This window comes from Vombatus ursinus, unplaced genomic scaffold (assembly GCF_900497805.2).
Source record: "Vombatus ursinus unplaced genomic scaffold, bare-nosed wombat genome assembly UNPS02014818.1, whole genome shotgun sequence".
NCBI classification, from domain to species: Eukaryota; Metazoa; Chordata; class Mammalia; order Diprotodontia; family Vombatidae; genus Vombatus; species Vombatus ursinus.
The window spans coordinates 71,067,288-71,085,879 of NW_020954596.1; the positions used below are offsets into that span (position 1 = coordinate 71,067,288).

General features: G+C 33.3%; 1 protein-coding gene across 1 annotated transcript in view; it reads right to left on the minus strand.

The window, feature by feature from the left end:
- Positions 1 to 18,592, minus strand: part of EPHA5 (EPH receptor A5) — a 458,275-nt gene that overhangs the window by 97,021 nt on the left and 342,662 nt on the right. Inside the window, exons 6-7 of the mRNA XM_027836299.1 lie at positions 15,002 to 15,126; positions 1,458 to 1,617 (exon numbers count right to left, since the gene is read on the minus strand). Coding sequence (XP_027692100.1) covers positions 1,458 to 1,617; positions 15,002 to 15,126 — 285 coding nt within the window. The remainder of the gene's footprint in view (positions 1 to 1,457; positions 1,618 to 15,001; positions 15,127 to 18,592) is intronic.

Sequence of the window (18,592 nt, forward strand, 5' to 3'; positions counted from 1 at the left end):
GAGAGAGAGAGAGAGAGAGAGAGAGAGAGAGAGAGAGAGAAAGAGAGAGAATTATCTACGTATAGTTCCCATGGCCCCCTAAATAGCTATCATAGGTTTTGTTTTTTTGTAGATCACAATCCTTTCTAAACCTTAACAGATGAGCTTCAATAGATTTAGTTCCAAACAAAATCCTCTATTGAAATAACATAGTAATAAATTAAAATAGTAATTCATTCCTCTATAATCATTAAGCTTGCTCATCCATGAATTGATAAACTCATTGTGTAATAAGTATACATTCTGAGGGAACACTCTGGGGGATAAAGATATAAGAAGTCCTTGCTGTGAGAGAATTAATATGAAGTACTAAGATAGACATATTTCACATTGATTTTCAAAATACCTATAATATTAAATATTAATATTTAATGGAAAAGCCTTTCTAATCGTTCCAAACTAGATTCTCAGAAAAAATATTATTGCCACCTTAAAAATAAAGGCAAATAATAATTATTTTTACCATGAAACAACTTTTTGTTCTCTAAAATAGAAGATATAAATCGCTTCACTTTTCTTGTTTCCTTGTCAGTAAAGTAAGGGGGATGGAGTAAAATACCTTTGAGGGACCTTCCAGATTTCACATTCTTGATTCCTATATTATATGCTTTAAAAACAATTAAAACACACACACATAATGTGAATATTTGTATACCACAAATTACAAATGAAATTACATTTATATGCAATTTTAATGAAATACTGATATAGTTGCTCTCAAGTGAGTAGAGGCAAAAATATAAACACTAGAGACTCTTCCATCTATAAAGTTCAGTTACTGCAATTTTTCTAATCTCTTCCTCTTGAACTATTTGTTTTGAGGGCACATCATAAATATTTTTGATAAACATTTCAAGCAAAAATGTATTTTTAATGCTGTTGAATAAAAGAAATATTGAAGCAAGATTTTCAAAAGATACTGCTCAGGGCTTTGTTGAGGAAAGACTGATGGTGTTGGAGATGTGTTTTAAATCAGAGTGGCTCCTGAGAGAATTGTCTTCCCTCCTACCCTGACACACAATAAGTAAGGCTCTACATGGAATTCTCTCATAAAGACTTCTAGGGTAGGGTTGCAATAGGTGAAGAATACAATAAAACAACCAGCAACGAATAAATGGCAACAATTGAATAAAAGTGTGGCAAGAATAGATAGTTCTTTAAAACCAAAGTCTACACATTTCCAAAGTTTAAGGATTTCCTGATGTTTCATCTCCCACCAGACTAAATGAGTTGAGGAAACAGGGACAGATGTGCTAACCCGCCAACTTAGACTAATGTTTCTTAAGTAAAGGGATCATGCCTCAGAGAGAGTGAATGAGAATAAGACTGACAGAGTCCCCTGCAAGGATATTGATCCACTGACTCTTTTCTGGTAACCATTACAGAGACATGAGCTGACAGTAATTAAAATGACTTACACACTGGGATGGTTTCAAACTCAAATCTTCGACTGAAGACACCATAGCCTGCTGCTGTGCGCGCTCTGATTTGGAAGACATATACCGAAGCTGGTTTCAAACCATCTGCAGTAATAGCTGTCTCTTTAGATTTGATAATTGTGTAGCTGGTCTCTTGATCCTTGGCCCACACATACACACATATACCAACAAATAAAGATAAAGGTGAGTATTAGAGAAAACAAGATATATCAGATCAATAATTAGTAAAGTACAATTAAGGAATGGATGCTTGTATTCTCACTTAAGTTATATCCAATTCTTAAGAACAATCAATAAACACAAATACATTGTTTATGCAGGATTTAAAAGTATTCTCTTTCAATTAACATGGACTTTTCAGCTAGTTGTGGAGGATGCAAAAGCAAAAATGGGACTCTCTCTACTCTCAAGACACTTAGAGGAGAGACAATATATACAGAGTAAAATATACATAGAATATATATAGTGTAATAAGAAGAAAGGATACAAGAATTTATTAAGTACCAATTATTGACCTTTTACAAATATTCTCTCATTTGATGCTTACAATAATCCTGAGAGATAAATACTATTGAGGATGTTCATTTTACACTTGAGGAAACAAGCAGACAGAAGTTAAGTGACTTGCCCAAGATCACTTAGCTAGTAAGGGTCTGAGGCTGGATTGAACTCAGGTCTTCCTCACTTCAGGACCAGTGCTGTTTCCTTTGTACCATCTAGCTGCCGCAAATGGGGAAAACACTGGGAGCACAGAAAATGTAAATTGAACAGAGTTTTTGAAAAAAAAAATGAAGGTTTCCAGGAGGTAAAGGAGAAGAGGAAGTACATTCCAGGAATTGGGACCAGTCTGTGCAAAGGGACAGACATGGGAAGTACAGTGACCATAAAGTATGTGGAGGAAAGTATAATATCCATCAGCTATGTTTTGCAAAGGTTATTTTGGAGCTCTTCTGTAGTCATTTTAAAAGAGAATAAATTGTATTATTAATAGTGATTTTTTTCAAAGGGTCTGAATTAGGGGAAAATAACCTTGAAATACACTTTCTGAGTCACTGTGTTTTCATGTATTTTCAATCATGCTTCCAGTGATAGACTAAAATTGCAATAAGCCTAGGGTTAGACTTAGGTGGAATCTAGAAGGGATATCAACCAGTTCTTTTGAGGAGAAGTTTTCATTTAATTCCACTGATTTTCAAAGAATGACAAACACCTTTCAAGTCACCATCTGTTTTATGTCCTCTTTACTGTGTTTACATTATGTGGGAAAGGCAGAGAGGAAAGAAAAAAAAAACATTGGAAAATGAAGGGAATGATAATGATCACTGCTCTTTCTTTTTCCCTATATTAAATCCTGCCAGAGTCATGCATGTTGAATGTGAGCTAATGAGCCCAAACCTAACTGGATTCACCAGTTTCATTAAGCACCTACTAAGATCATAACATTGTGTTACAAGCTGGGATATAAAAATGAAAATGATATGCAAATTGGAGGCTTAACATATTTTGTATAATAGCACAACATAAGCCCCATTAAGGCAGGAATTTCTTATAATCAAAGATTGGCACCTTTCTCAGAACTATCTTCTACATGTTTTGTTCAGTTGTTCAGTAGTGTCTGACTTCTATGACCCCATGTGGGGTTTTCTTGGCAAAAATGCTGCAATGGTTTGCCAATTAACAACCCAGTGCATTAAGGGAAACAAACAGAGGTTTAAGTGACTTGCTCAGGATCACATACCTCTTGATTATATGAGTCTAGATTTGAACTCAGGTCTTCCTGACTCAACATCCAAATCTGTACTCATTGAGATATCTACCTGTCTCATCCCCTACAAGTAGAACTTCAGGTACTGCATTTGCACACAAGGTCACAATCTATGTTATGAAATTTTCCTTTTCAAATATATTCTGTGCCTCATGCTGGATTCTAAATGTTTTATTTATGGAATCCACTATTCAGATAGATTGTGTTTCTGATTAATGTTTAGAAAAAAAAATGTAAGACTAGTTAGTGGTTAATGCTAGGGTGAGAAATGGTTTAGCTTGATTCTTTATTTCCAGAAGTTGACTTCTCCAAGAGCTTGATTACCTACTGTAAAGCCTAATTTTCAAAAATATTTCAGGGAAATAATCTTTAAAGATAGAAATGTGTTATTGATTTTTAAAATGAGCTAATGTGAAGAACATGCAAATGTCTTTCTATTAAATGGGAGAAAATTGTGAAGAAGAAAATCACAATCTGTCTGCAGACTTCAAATTCTCATGGAGAATCAGTTATTGTAAAACATTCATTGAACATACAAAATGAGTTTATACTATAGTCCCCATATTCTTGAAGCTTAATGATTATTGTCAGAAATTCAAGGATTTTTTTTTTCATGATTCAGGCAGATAGAGCAAGCATCATTCTTTTCCCATGTTTGTAAGTGAGGAAACTAGAACTCAAATAAGGAGCTCTNTATAGTCCCCATATTCTTGAAGCTTAATGATTATTGTCAGAAATTCAAGGATTTTTTTTTTTCATGATTCAGGCAGATAGAGCAAGCAACATTCTTTTCCCATGTTTGTAAGTGAGGAAACTAGAACTCAAATAAGGAGCTCCCTATGTTTACACAGTCAACGTCAGAGCAATAAAATCATTTTTTTCCTTCTGATTACTACTTACTGCAATGATTTTACCCTTTGTTATATTGAATTTTGTGAGAATTCCATGCTCTAAATCTCTGAGGTATGCAGAAATGTAGTCTTAATTTTAAAAAAATAACTCAATATTATTAATTTTATTTTGACACTTTGTTTTATATTTATTTTAATTTTTTTATAATTCAAATAACATAAAAACAATTTTCATTCACTGACTCAAAATGGATGGGTACATATTCAGTACATTAAAAAAATGAACAAAACCCAAGTCATTTGCTGACAGGTAAGAAACTTTTTTTTCTTTTAAATAAATCTATCATCTGCTCCTGATTCCATTGATTAATTTGATTGTGAATAAAATGAGATAGCCGACCTGAGTTTGAATCCTGGCTGTGCCACTTAGTACCTATATAATCTTCAGTAAACTCTCTGGTTCTTGGGCTCCTCATCTTTATGATAAGACTGGATGGCCTCCGTGGTCCTTTTCAGCTCTAGAATCATAATCCTAGGAAATCATTGTGGGCTGGCTACTCATAAAACATGCTTAAGTTTCTTTTTTTTTATTGCATTAAATTGAAAAGTTTTTTTTTTTACACAAACAAAGCCAACACAACCAAGACTAGAAGGGAAGAAGAAATCTGGGAAACAATTTTTAAAGCTGGTGTCTCTGATAAAGGCCTCATTTCTAAAAAAAAAATATAGAGAACTGAGTCAAATTTATAAGAATACAAGCCATTCCCCAATTGATAAATGGTCAAAGGATATGAACAGGAAATTTTCAGAGGAAGAAACTAAATCTATCTATGGTCATGGGAAAAGATGTTCCAAATCACTATTGATTAGAGAAATCAAAGTCAAAACAACTCTGAGCTACCACACCACACCTATAAGATTGGCTAACATGACAAAACAGGAAAATGATAAATGTTGGATATGTGGGAAAATTGGAACACTAATGCATTGTTGGTGGAGTAGTGAATTGATCCAACCATTTTGGAGAGTAATTTGATAAAACTGTATATACCCTTTAACCCAGCAATAGCACTTACAGGGCTGTATTCCAAAGAGATCACAAAAATGGGAGAAGGAACCACATGTACAAAAATATTTATCGTAGTTCTTTTTGTGGTGGCAAAGAATTGGAAACTGAGGGAATGTCCATCAATTGGGGAATGGCTGAACAAGTGGTGGTATGTGAATGTAATGGAATACTAGTGTGCTATAAGAAATGATGAGCAAGTGGACATCAAAAAAACTAGAAAGTCTTAAATGAACTGATGCTGAGTGAAATGAGCAGAACCAAGAGAACATTGTACACAGTAACAGCCATATTGTGTGATGACTGACTTTGATAAACTTAGCTCTTCTCAGCAATGCAAGGATATAAGATAACATATCCAGAGAAAGAACTTTGGAGTCTCAATGCAGATGGAAGCATACTATTTGCTCTCCTTTTTTGTTGCTGTTGTTATGTTTTGTTGTTTTGTTTTCTTCTTTCTCATGGTTGCTCCCATTAGTTCTAATTCTTCTTTACATCATGACTAATGTGAAAATATGTTTAATATGAATGCATAAGTAGAGCTTATATCAGATTGAATGCCATCTTGGAGAAGGAAGAGGAGATGGAGAGAGAGAAAATTTAAAACTCAAAATCTTATGGAAGTGAATGTTGAAAATTAAAAATAAATTAATTAAGAAAATAAAATAAACATGGACATGGGGGTAGTTATGGTTCTTGAACCCAATCTGAGAAGACAGAAAAATATTTTATTACAATCTCTGGTTTTGACTCTATGACCTTCAGTAAATGATTTAAGTTGGCTTACTCAGCTTTCTAGTTGTCAAGGAAGATGAAAGAGCTTGCTTATTTGAGCTTCTGGGGAACTTGTTTTCACAATGTTCAGTGCCAAACATGATGAAGAAGCCTATGTCTCAGTAGGTGGAAACCACTTGTGACTGCTTTCTTCACATTTCATTTTGTGCTAGCAGGTGGAGAGACAGATTTACCCCAGAAAATTTTATTGATGTTGATTGTTCTTGGAATACCCAAGTGGAAAACATCAACAGTACTTGTGAAGACACAAGGCTTGTTGTACTAATCCGCTACTTTCCCATTTACTTGATTCCAGGAGGAAATGGTTTCAAGGAACTTTTATTTGGTGTAACTTATTTATTGTCATTTGCCATAGATGAAGTATATGATTACAACTAGTATATGCAATTTTGGCATGCTTGATTTAAATGTTATTTTGATATAAAATGCTGATGAGATATATCATCTTTATACCATAAAAGTGAATCATTTCTGTGGAAAGAAATCATGTTGCATGACAATAACCCTATATAATTGAAAATACTTTTTTTCTATAGTAAGAAGGCAGGAGGCAAATAGGAAAAAAAATCAGGACACTAGAAACTTACTCTCTAGAATTATGTTACAACATATTCATTACACAGAGTTCTGATTTATCTATTTGTGTAATTGTGTGCTTCTCAGTGGTATCATATCTAGGGATCTAAGTGTCATTATGAGCTAGCTGATGTGTTATATCACATGGTGACTAATGAAGCATACCACAATGATGTGTTTCAGAAAACACACACACACACACACACACACACACAATAATGCCTGTAGTGTGTCCAAAATGACCTCCTATTTGTTTTCTTGCTCCCTCCTCCAGCAATCCGTGCATAAATCCTCAAACATTGTCTTTTCCATATCCTAAACTTTAAAAATGCACACCCTCAATATGTCTACTAGCCCTGCCTTGGACTCTTTAGCTAAGATGATAGATCTGCTGCTCCTCCACTCCACTTCTCCTAAGTTGAGCAAATGAGTGACACAAGTCAGCTGCCTGTATGCTGGAAAGGGAAGTCTTTGGGATGAGGAGCCAGCTGGCAAACAACAGTCTCAAACACAATTTCTCTATCCATGCCTGCCTTGAATTAACAGATGGCAGTGGGCCATCACTGTGTAGGAGCAGTGAGGACCCCATTGACCTCTATTATTTCAGGGCAGTCATAGGCAGAAATGCCAGCTGGTGAATACATAAGCCCTTGCTTGGAAATCTCTTCTACTTGTGTTTAAATAGCAAGCATTCAATGAAAGAGAATCATTACCCAGAAAGTTCAAAGTGAGTCCTGAAAGCTGACTAATAACCACACCCAAATTAGACAGAAAGGTAGTAAGGTCACAGCATGATTTCACTGCTATAGCAAACTTTCATATGAGAACGCTCCCTCTTCAAATTCAAGCTGGCATCTTTTCTGCATCTTGGTGGTCTTAGAGAGTTGCCTAGAGATCTGAAAAGGTATATGACTAGTCCAGAGAAACATAAAACAATATATGTCAGGGATGATCTCAAATGCAATTTTTTTCCGTCTCTGAAGTATGCCTTCTATATATTATGCATAATGCTCCTTACTCATCATCAAAGTTTTGTACAAATAACCCCACTAAATGGCACCACTTGGAAGAGATTTTCCCAATATATCTCACTCATCCATTCTCTTCCTTCTCCACCAAGCAAGCTAAACTGCATAAATCTATAATACCTACATTGCATTTTGCCATTATCATTCTTTTATACTCTTTTGTGTACTTGCAAATTCTCCCAATCTACTGATTCATTTTTTTAAAAATCTTGACCCATGATGTCATTGATAGAAAGCACTCCCACTGTCCAATCTCCTTCTGTTGATGTAGATCAATCAAACAACAGGTATTTTTTTTAAATCACCTACTGTGTACCATGAACTATGCTAGTTGCTAGATCAACAACTTTGTTGTAAGTTATAGAGATTTCTAGGATAGTGTGAAACTAAATGATTTGCCCATAGACATACAACTACTATATGTCAGAGATATTCCAGGTCTTTCTAACTTCATGGTCAACCCTCACTTCACTATAACACACTACATTTCCTATTAAATATTCAAAAGTGTCACTAAAATCTCACTTTATTCAAGAAACTTTTTCTGGTATTCATATTACCTCCTTAGTCAGCAGTGATATTCTCCACCCAGGGTATGTGGCATTTTGTTTGTACCACTTTTGTAAATTGCTTAGTCATTGTATTTACTTATGTTTCATACCCTCCTACCCAGCTATAAGTTTTATGAAGGTAAAGGTCATGTTTTATCTAAAGTTGTTATGTGAAGTAGCATAATAAATAATATAATGCTCCTAATAATATTAAAAAATTAACTCAATATTTTTGCAAGGCAAAAAAGGATGATTATTATTCCTATTTTATAGAAATAGAATTGAAAAATAACTAAAATTGAATCTCAGGACACATGGACATATAAACATAAGTACACATATATATAGTAACTTCTCAAGGCATCTTTTTCTTTTCATTTTATTTTTAATCAGTAATTGGGCACCTTCTTACTTTTGCATCCTTATTTCATAATATTACCATTGACACTAAGTTCAGCTACTCATTCTCCCTATAAGTTTCACACTTTTCCCCACCTCTCTATCTTTAATTGTGCTATTATTTTATTTCTTAAAGGTCCTCACTTAACTATGTACACTTGTTGAAATACTACCTATTCTTCAAGATTCAGCTTAACTGTTCAACACTTTTTTATACTCCAGGAAACTTTTCCTAGTTTCCCCATATTACACTTACAATTTAGTGTGTTGTAATTATTTGTACATGAATTGCATTCCTTTCATAAGCTCTCTTAGCCTCTATGAAAAGAAGAATATCATATTTACCTGAACGTCTCCAGTGTGTAGAGCTTTGCATAAAGAAGTGGATAAATAAATGCTTACTGAATTTCAGTGAATTGAGGGGCTCTTTAAAAACTATATCTGCTCCATGCCATGAAATATAGAATACATGTAATGGCTATGCTTCAGCAGTCACAGTGACCAGATAATTTGTTCCCTCCACTTTGCAGTTTGGATAGGCCCAAAGGAGACATAACCATAAAACCCAATATCCTATAATTCTAGAGGAGAGTTCTCTAATGCTTCTATTGTTGTCAAGTCACCTTTAGGTGAACATATTTCTAGTTGGACAACCTGGCAAAGATATATCAGTCTATTCTCAGTGTAACATGGGTCAAATGATCTCAATTAACTCAAGACATTGAACTTCAATAGGACTAACTTCTGTCTTCAAACATTATATATTCAGTAAAGAAAATCCTAGTGAGCCTTACTGAGCTCTCTTTTCCAATGATATATTTTCAGTTATGCTTAATAGTGTGTATGTGTATTGTCTTTTCCGCCTGGCCATTTATTTGAGTGTGATGAGATGTAATTAGGACAGTTTAAGTGTGATTCATGTTCACAAATCCCTTGAATGTCACTGAGGACAATGCATACTCACTATGAGAAATAACTTTCTTCTCAAATGTTGTGCTCTGATAACTTGTTCAAAGCTGTGATTATAGTGGAACAGTTTTAAGATGGAAGTAAGCTTCCTTCAAATACATTTGGCCAGAAGCCCATCATAGTTCAGAAGTTCTTACCCTGGAATGATCTGAAAAAGTCAATATGGATTCTTTACAAAGGCCTCATAGTCACACTTCTCCAGGAAAATCAGATGTTTGGTGGATTAAGCTGAGTAGACTTCTATGTGTTTTGTTTCCTTGTGGAGTTTTCCATATTAGAATCACTTCTAAGCCATCAATCATCAGTTCTGGCCAATGCTTTCAGGAATATTTTTTTCAAGATAACATTGCTGAAAGGATATTGGAATTTTCCCCTTCAAAATCATTATTTGTAAGAAGAAAATTTATATTTATAGCTTGAGAATAGTTTAAATTCCTCTTGAAGCTTTGCTGCTTGGCATTCCCTCCATACCCTGCTCAAAACATGATCCAAAATCCTAAACAAATAATTATGCTATTTGATCTTTTTGAATAGATGGGTCAGAGATATCCTCTATCATCAAATTTTCTTTAGATAAATGTTTGTAATGATAAACTCATAGAATCAGTATTTGCCATTATTCATCCAGGATTATAGATAACTATTTAGTCACAAACATTGAATAAAAAGTAATTGATTCACCCTCAAGATCATAATAGTGACAAAACTAGGAACATTAACCCATCTAAAATCCAAACTGTAAAAATCCATTAAGAGGAGGAGTTATAGAACTTATTGAATTAATGGATAACAGTGAAGGTTTCATAGTCAATTTCTTCAAAATACCACTATTAACATGGATTATTTGACCCATAAACAACTGTTGATTATGGACCACCTGAAATTCTGTGACTAAACAATGATATACTTGAAATAGACATAGGGTTAGAAAGGATCTCTAAGGGGGACCTCAATCAGTGGTCCATCATCTCTATAGGCAGAACTTCATCAACGATTTATGTATTAGAAACCCATCATTGACATTTTGGAAAAAAGATTCTTTATGGAACATTTTGAAATCTTACTTAATTTCAATCCTTTTTCTAGTAATCAATGAAATGATTTGATAGATTTGATAGTGGCTGTCTTTTGCAGAAGAAAAATAAGGAAGAAATCAACAAGTCTCAGAAAAACTTGAAATCCTTCATTTATGTTTTGAATAGGCACTGTGATATATTTATTGCAAACATTTCATCTAAGGATAGATGAATATCATCTGATGGCAATGATAAAGTGGCCTAAGAAGGCGACAGTGGAATTCAAATTTTATTGTTTTCTTCTTTCATTTCAGTATTTGCTATATTTAAATAATGATATATTCTAGGAATTCATTTCATGAATTCATGCTCTCCTGAAACTATTATTAGGAGATGATCTACATGTGTATATTATATATGCCATTTATATGTATATATATAATTAATATGTGAAATATATTACTATAATTAAACTCTTGAGGAAAAAGAGGGGTTTCACAAAGTGCTAAGAAATTCCTTGTAAAAAATAAATTCCACAATAATGGATTTTAAGGGAGGATGACACATGTTGATTACCAATTTGCATGTGTATGTGTGGACATACCCACAGTAACATCATCAACTATCAGCGGTGATAAACTAGGATGATGTTAAATTTTTCATAAGACATTTGCATAAAACAGTAAGGCATTAATTGGTGGCAAGCACTGAACATATGAACTTCTAAAGTACGTAATTGAATGAACATTTGGAGCCTTCCCCAAAACCATATATTATCATTAGACTTTACTCCCAGAATAACTATTGTAGGCAATAGCTGATAATATGAATTCCAGAAGATCCTATTTGAATCATTGCCCAAGTACTTAAATTTTCTTTTCCCCTTAGAGTAAACAATAAATATCTACCTTTTGAGTGAATCGTTAAAAAGTCTGAATACAGATACTATGACACTGACTCTCCTTTATAAGCTTCTGGCTTCTGCATAATCTGTTAAGCTCATTGTTGTACAAATTCATTGGCTACAGAATCCTAGTAGTGTTAACCAGTTCCTTCCTATCAGCTTCTGGAGAGGAGGAAGTTTGTGAAGGAGTTAAATTGTATATACACAAAACATGTCTATTGGGTGCCCATTTCATGATGAGAGAGCAGTATGACCTAAAATTTTGTCATTGAACCTTTTGAGAAAAAAAATATTGTGCACAGTATCTTAACTGATTATGAATATATCAATATCAATCAATCAATATTTATTAAGTACCTACTACATGCCAGGCACTTTGGTAAGCCAATACATAAGCTGACTTTCAACTTGAGCTCCTGGCTATTTTCTATGCTGTTGTAAATGATTCAACCTTTTGAAGTACCTTGCTATTGATCTTCTGAATGTCTTCCAACTCTAGGACTTGAATTTAATAATCAAGATCAGGTAGTGCTCAATGATACATGAAATGAAAGGATTGCTTTAAACAGTTTCTAAGGCTCCTTCCAGCCCTAAACCTATGACCCAGTGATTCTATATGCCCTCCCATGACCATTCCTGGTCTTTCTTTTAATGAATGGCATACTACTGAAAGATGATTTGCCTTACAGATTCTATACTTCACAAACTGAAATATGTAAGGAGAACATTGTTTTTAACTTTCCTCAGTACTATGGACTGCGAATTTCCTGTATTCAGATAACGTGTGTGTGTGTGTGTGTGTGTGTGTGTGTGTGTGTGTATAGGATCTGCATATGTGTTGAACAGAATTTTTATAATATATAATGATGCAATCTCATTAGCGAGAGGCATATTATCAACTATTATAAATGTTAAAGTAGTTTGTCGATAGATGCCAATGAACATCTTCATCAGGATACCTAGTATTTTACAGTACTGAGATAGACAGAATAAAGTTTCAATGCCCTCATTAAACTATTTAGTCTGAGTGAGAAACTAAAATCTCTGAAGAATGATTGTTGGTACTAAGAGAAAGCATACTTTCAGTTGTCTCGTAAGATCATCTTATATATCAATTGTAAGAATTCGAAGGGCAGCAGCCTATCTAAAATAAACATGTTTGGTCTCCAAAGAGTATCAGGAATTTGTCCTATCTTTGAAGCTCTCTGTTATGTTCCCTACTCACCTCCACCCCTGATAGAAGGCTAGTCATTCTGTAAGAGAATTCCAGAAATTGAACTGACAGCAAACTTTTTAACATGCCCCAAAGCATCCATTTTAAGTGCTGAGTCTGTTCATGTTGCAGGTTTTCTACTCCTTAGCAGCAGTACTTGAGAGCAGAAGTATGTGCCTTGTTATTGCACAGCTTTAACAGGATTCCATTTTTGTCACAAAAATAGACCCTATATCAGGTACCAATAAATAGGTGAGGGAGTAGCAGTCTTTTGACATCACTAAAATCTATTTGCTGTAAAACCACGCTAGGCAAAATTCCTAGAAATACCTAAAGTACAGAACAGCATGAACCTCTTGAAAAAAAAAAGGGGGCAAAACTCTTAGGAACTCAAAGTAAATTAAAAATAAAACTAACATTGTGCAATATACCACAATGCTGCACAGACCTTCGGGGAACTTGTTCATCAGATAATTTTTGTGTACTGAATATCAGTAGTGTAATTCTATTTAATATATTGATGAAAAAATAATTTGGTTTGAATCTTTTTTTTTTAGGTTGAAGGGATTAATCAGGAATAAATAAAGTCCAGGTAATATATGCATTGTAAATTATGGGATAAGATCAAGAAATTAGCATTTTTAGTCAGGTCAATAATCTAATGTACAATTAGTTTTTTTCTGAATTTTGAAAAATGTTTACATATATGCAGCATGATAGCAATTCAATATCAAGAGCATGATACTGTTTAAGATGAATATTAGGCAGGATATATTTTTACTTTAGGTAGTGAATATAATTGATAGGATCATGTGAACCAAGATTGGAAGGGGCCTCATAGGTATTCTAGTCAAATCTCTTATTTTTCCACATGGGGAAACTGAGGCTCAGAAAGACTAAATTATCTTCATTACTTCACTCAAGTACTTAATGGAAGAGTTGGGATTTATCTTAAGTCACAGCACCCCAAATTTTTAAATTATACAAATTGATATTAATTGAACTTATACACCCTCCATTCTCCATCAACCTTTCACTTTAAATAGATTTTATTTTTAACTTTCTACTTCACAATATCAGTGATGTTACTGACAAATTGATATATTTTTGGAATGATGGTAGATCAAAAGTGCTAAGAAGAAAATACAGTGGAAAAATCCTCAAAAATTGAAGGAGGTTGTTTTCTTCAATTTGTGAAACCCATAACTACATGTCTTTTAACATAAACTGCTCTCCACACCCACTGCCTATCCAAAGTCTTGTTCTTATTATACTCCAATCCCTTCTGTTAACTAAACTTGTCTCTTGATCATTTCCAAAACTGCATGGTAAGAATTCTTTCAATTTTTTTTAGCAAGTATCCAGAACATCATTAAATATGTCATGCCAATTTAAAAAAAAAAAGCTTTACCTGACAAACACCATTTCTCTGCATACTCTTGCTATTTCACATGTTTTATTCTATATCTTTGTCCATTTACTTTTTTAATCACCTGATTTTGTATATGGATAACTTCTTAGGAAAATTATCATAAATTCTTTAAATCATCTTATTCAACTGTGTACAGTTATTTTCCCCAACATGCTTGTTTTTTTTTGTTTTTGTTTTTTGTTGTTGTTGTTGTTTTTTTTTTTTTTTGGCAGTTCACCATTATTATAAGGAAAGCGCTGTACTTTAAATCCTCTCGGAGTTTTCCTAGGACCTCAACTTATTAAAAGTAACTAAAAAACTGGAAATACTCTTAAAGTGTATGTTTGGCAGAAATGGCACAGCAGGGATCATGCCTCCTGCTGCTCAGATTTTTTTTGTTATTCTACAACCTCATTGTCAACTATAAACAGTGACTTCCATTTACATATGATGCCATTAATAAACTGACTTCTTTAGAGTGCAACATTCCACTGTAGGACCCAGAGGTTGAGGGGTGTAGATAGATTATTGTTTTCAAACATTTGGAATTATGTTATGTGGGAGAGGGAACAGGCAGTTCCAGGAGCCATGATAATGTTCAATGAAAGAAACTTAAAGGAAGGCATATTTCAACTTAATACAGGGAACACTGTCTAACAAAGCTGTCAATCAGTGTATGGGATATGATAGTGAGTATCTTATCACTGGAAGTATTTAATAAGAAGTTGAATGACTATTTATCAAAGATATTATAAAGTAAATTCTGGAATTGGTTTGGCAGATGAAGTCTAGATGAAGTCTAAATTTCTTGCCAACTGTAAGCCTCTCTTATAGAATATAACATATTAAAAGTCTTTCTAACCATGTACTGCAGAATCAATGTGCATCAATTTACATGCAAAATCACAAAACATTTTTAGACAAATGGGATAAATTGCTACAAAAACACTTAAGATATTTTATATTTGGTTAACCACACCTTTTCAAAATATTTGATTTCATACTCCAGGATAATTCCGTTGGGACGATCTGGCTCTTGCCAAGACAAAGAGATGCTATTTTTTGCAATCTTTCCTTTTTTCACATTAGTGACTGGAGAAGGTGCTGCAAAATAGAAAAAAAATAGATATGATAATTAGTTTATCAATGTCTTTCCAATTTAATACTCATGTCTAAGCATAGAAATGATTGCATGATTTTCCATTTTGTAATGTTATATATAATTACTATTCAGTATCACTGAATTCATTTCTTAAACCCTTATATCTCATATTCTTTATACCATCTCTGTGCAATACACAATTATAAAATTAATGAAATGAAATTCATAGAGAAATTAACTTAATTAAGTAGAAGTTTACAGTATAATTCTTGAGTTCATGTCTTTCTGATTTCATGGTTAACCATCTATCTATTATATCATATTGCTTCAATACCTGTTATCTCTATAATGTCAACCAATCATGTGAACATTGAAATAATTAGTGAATTTGTTTACAAAGATTTGAATTTTTGATGTCACATAGTTAAAACATTTGGATATTACATAGAATTTTTATCCTTGCATTCAATGTAACTGACACTGGTCATTTCTACAATACTAATGGTGGACACAGCTTATAATATATTGCCAAAGAAGAAGTAAGCATAAAAAGTTGCAAAAAATTGCCTGACCACTTGAGCTTGTATGAAATTAAATGGTACTTTTAGGGAAAAAAGTATTGCTTGTTTGCTATTCTGGAAAATGTGATGGACTTCCTATTCTTGTAAGTCATACTTAATATTAGTATATTAATCATACTTAGTATTAGTATTAGTTATATTTATTCTTAAGTTCAAGACCACTGTGAATTTGTTCAAAGCAAGAAGCCCATAGCAAATTCTCTAGTGTAAACCAAGCAGTAGAAATATATGGCAGTAGAAGAGGGTAAATTGTCTACTACTTGTCTCATTCTCCTGTTGCTTTTTACACCAAAACACAATTTGCTAAATATAATTTGATGAAAGAAACAGTGCAATAGGGATTTAAAAAACACACACACACACAATGTTGACCATGATTTCAGATCTGAAGCATCCAATACAGAATACTAGGGAGGTAAATTTTAGATATCAGTATTTTTTTTAGCCACATGCTTGATTACGGGCAATATATGCTTCACAAGAATGTACATATTTATCTGAAAACTTGGACCAAGAATGAGAGATGTGATTTTTTCCTTCTTCTCAATAGGATCCTTAAATGCTTATATAATAAAAGTTTAGATGAAGAAAATTTACTCCAAAATATTATTTGTTAAATTCATACATTACCTTAAATTTTTCTTCTCTACCTTAGGAGATTTTATAAAAATACATTGAAAATTCCTGTGCAACATTATGAAAAATGAGAATGTATGAATACATATATTGTGAATGTATATATATTATTTTATATGTATGCATATATATTTCACATACATGTATACCTATGTGTCCATATATATGCATGTATAAAATCTAGGCATACAGTAAAATCAAAAGATCTTAAATCTAGAATTAAAAGAAATCTCAGAGGATATTTAATTCAACCCTCTGATTTTACAGATGAAATAATTGAGGAATTTATGTACATTGTCCAAGGTCACAGAGGTAAAAGTGTCAAATACAGAGTCTGAACCCAGATCCTCTGATTTTAGAGGTAATACTTTTTCCACTGAACCATACCATCTTAATGTATGAGCTATGATTTTTAAATAGGCTTACTTCTTGCTTATAAACAAATTAAAAATTCAAATTGACATGGTTCACTTTAAAGACATTTCTAAAAGCAGAAATAATCAATTCTAGGTTCCTTAAAATATACTTCTTTAAGATTTAGTGATATTCAAGTGAATATTGCCTCTTATGTCATTCTAGAACTAATGGCTGCTTGACTTTTTCCTAAACATCAGGATCTATATCTATCCAATAAACCCTTTACAGTCTCTGTTGTTTCAAAGGGTATAAAGTAAGTACTGTTAAAGGTCCCTGGTCAGAATACTAGCTAAATGTCATTTCTGAGAACAAGCCAGATTCTGGAGCAATGTCTTCAGACCAGCCCCAGGATGGTGATAACTGTATAAAGCTGATGAAAGTCTGGACACTGGAAGCCACTAGAAACATAATAACCATGCACAAATTGTGAAAAACAGCAATACTCAATTACTGAAAATTATTCTCCTGGTCCATTTTGCATTTAAATAAGAGTAGCTAGATATGGTAGTGCCAAGGAACAAATTCCTTTTTTTTTATTACCTTGTTTTTCTCACCAACCCCTCCTATTCATTTCCTGTCTATGTTAGCAATCCTTATACAAGTGGCATTGAGGTAGTATGTTACATGTAAGAGATAATTCTGAATTGGAACATTTCTAAACCCAATGACTTAGCTAAATCATTCTGAACTATTAAAAAAAATACTTTCTCTACTGAAGAACAATTAATTAACATGCTACAAAAACAAGTAATGAAGACAACAAACAAATTATTTTTTTCCATCCCTGATTTCCAGCCAAAGGGGATGTGGAAATAATCCAAATTATGGTGTTCTGTGCTGGAAGTGGTCTGTGAATATCATTTTATCAGACCAGATATTGTATTTGCTTCTCTTTCAAGCCAGTGGGTCAGAGTTCCTCATGAGTTCTGCTTACTAATCTGTTAGGCTCACTGACAATGTCATCAAATGGTCATCTTTAAGGAAAGATACAATGAGCATGAAAGTTTTCACATATGCTTCATGAGTGCATTGACCATGCAAGCAGATAGATCCAGAGAGACTGGCTTTTTCCCAAGGGCTGAATACCTCCAGGAACCTAATCCAGAGACAGCAGTTTGTATAAAAATAGGTACAAAAGATCATAGTATAGTTGCCCTTGAGTAAAACTTAGAAAAGTATTTTAGAAATATCTACAACAGTGGCTATTGCCTCTCAGCTCCCTATCTTTGTTGTTGCCATTTAATAAAGAATATGCTAAGGTATCAATCAGGTATATGTGAGAGATGCCAAAAGAAAAATATTAAGGCCTTGCCTTTGCCTATAAGGTACTTAGATCAACTATAGAATAACAGAAAGTAAAACTGAGGTCTTTCCAAATTCCATATCAATTTCATTACACTTTTGGAAATAAAATAATATTCTTTTGAAGGAGAATTCTGTCATGTGATTTCATCAATGTGGAAAACTCCAAGATTGGAAGTTCCATGCACTGATGCAGATTTGCAACTTGTCTGTTACTTATAGTCTCAGAAAATTGACAGAAAAGAGCACAATTTATACAGCAACCACCACCAACAAAAGTAACGTAAAGGTAAACAACTTTGAAAGACAATTAACCCTGCTTCATAATAATAATAATAATATAGCATGTGCCAAAAGTCACAAAGACAGTAAATGGTTCAACTTTGAGAAATAATTTTGAAAAACAATGTCATATAAAAAGTGTCTTTTTCCCCTCATTAATTTTGTGTTGGCGCCCACCTACATTTATCAGTAATTTATACTTTTCATTGTTGTTATTATTAATCTTGCTTTCCATGTGATTAAAATATTT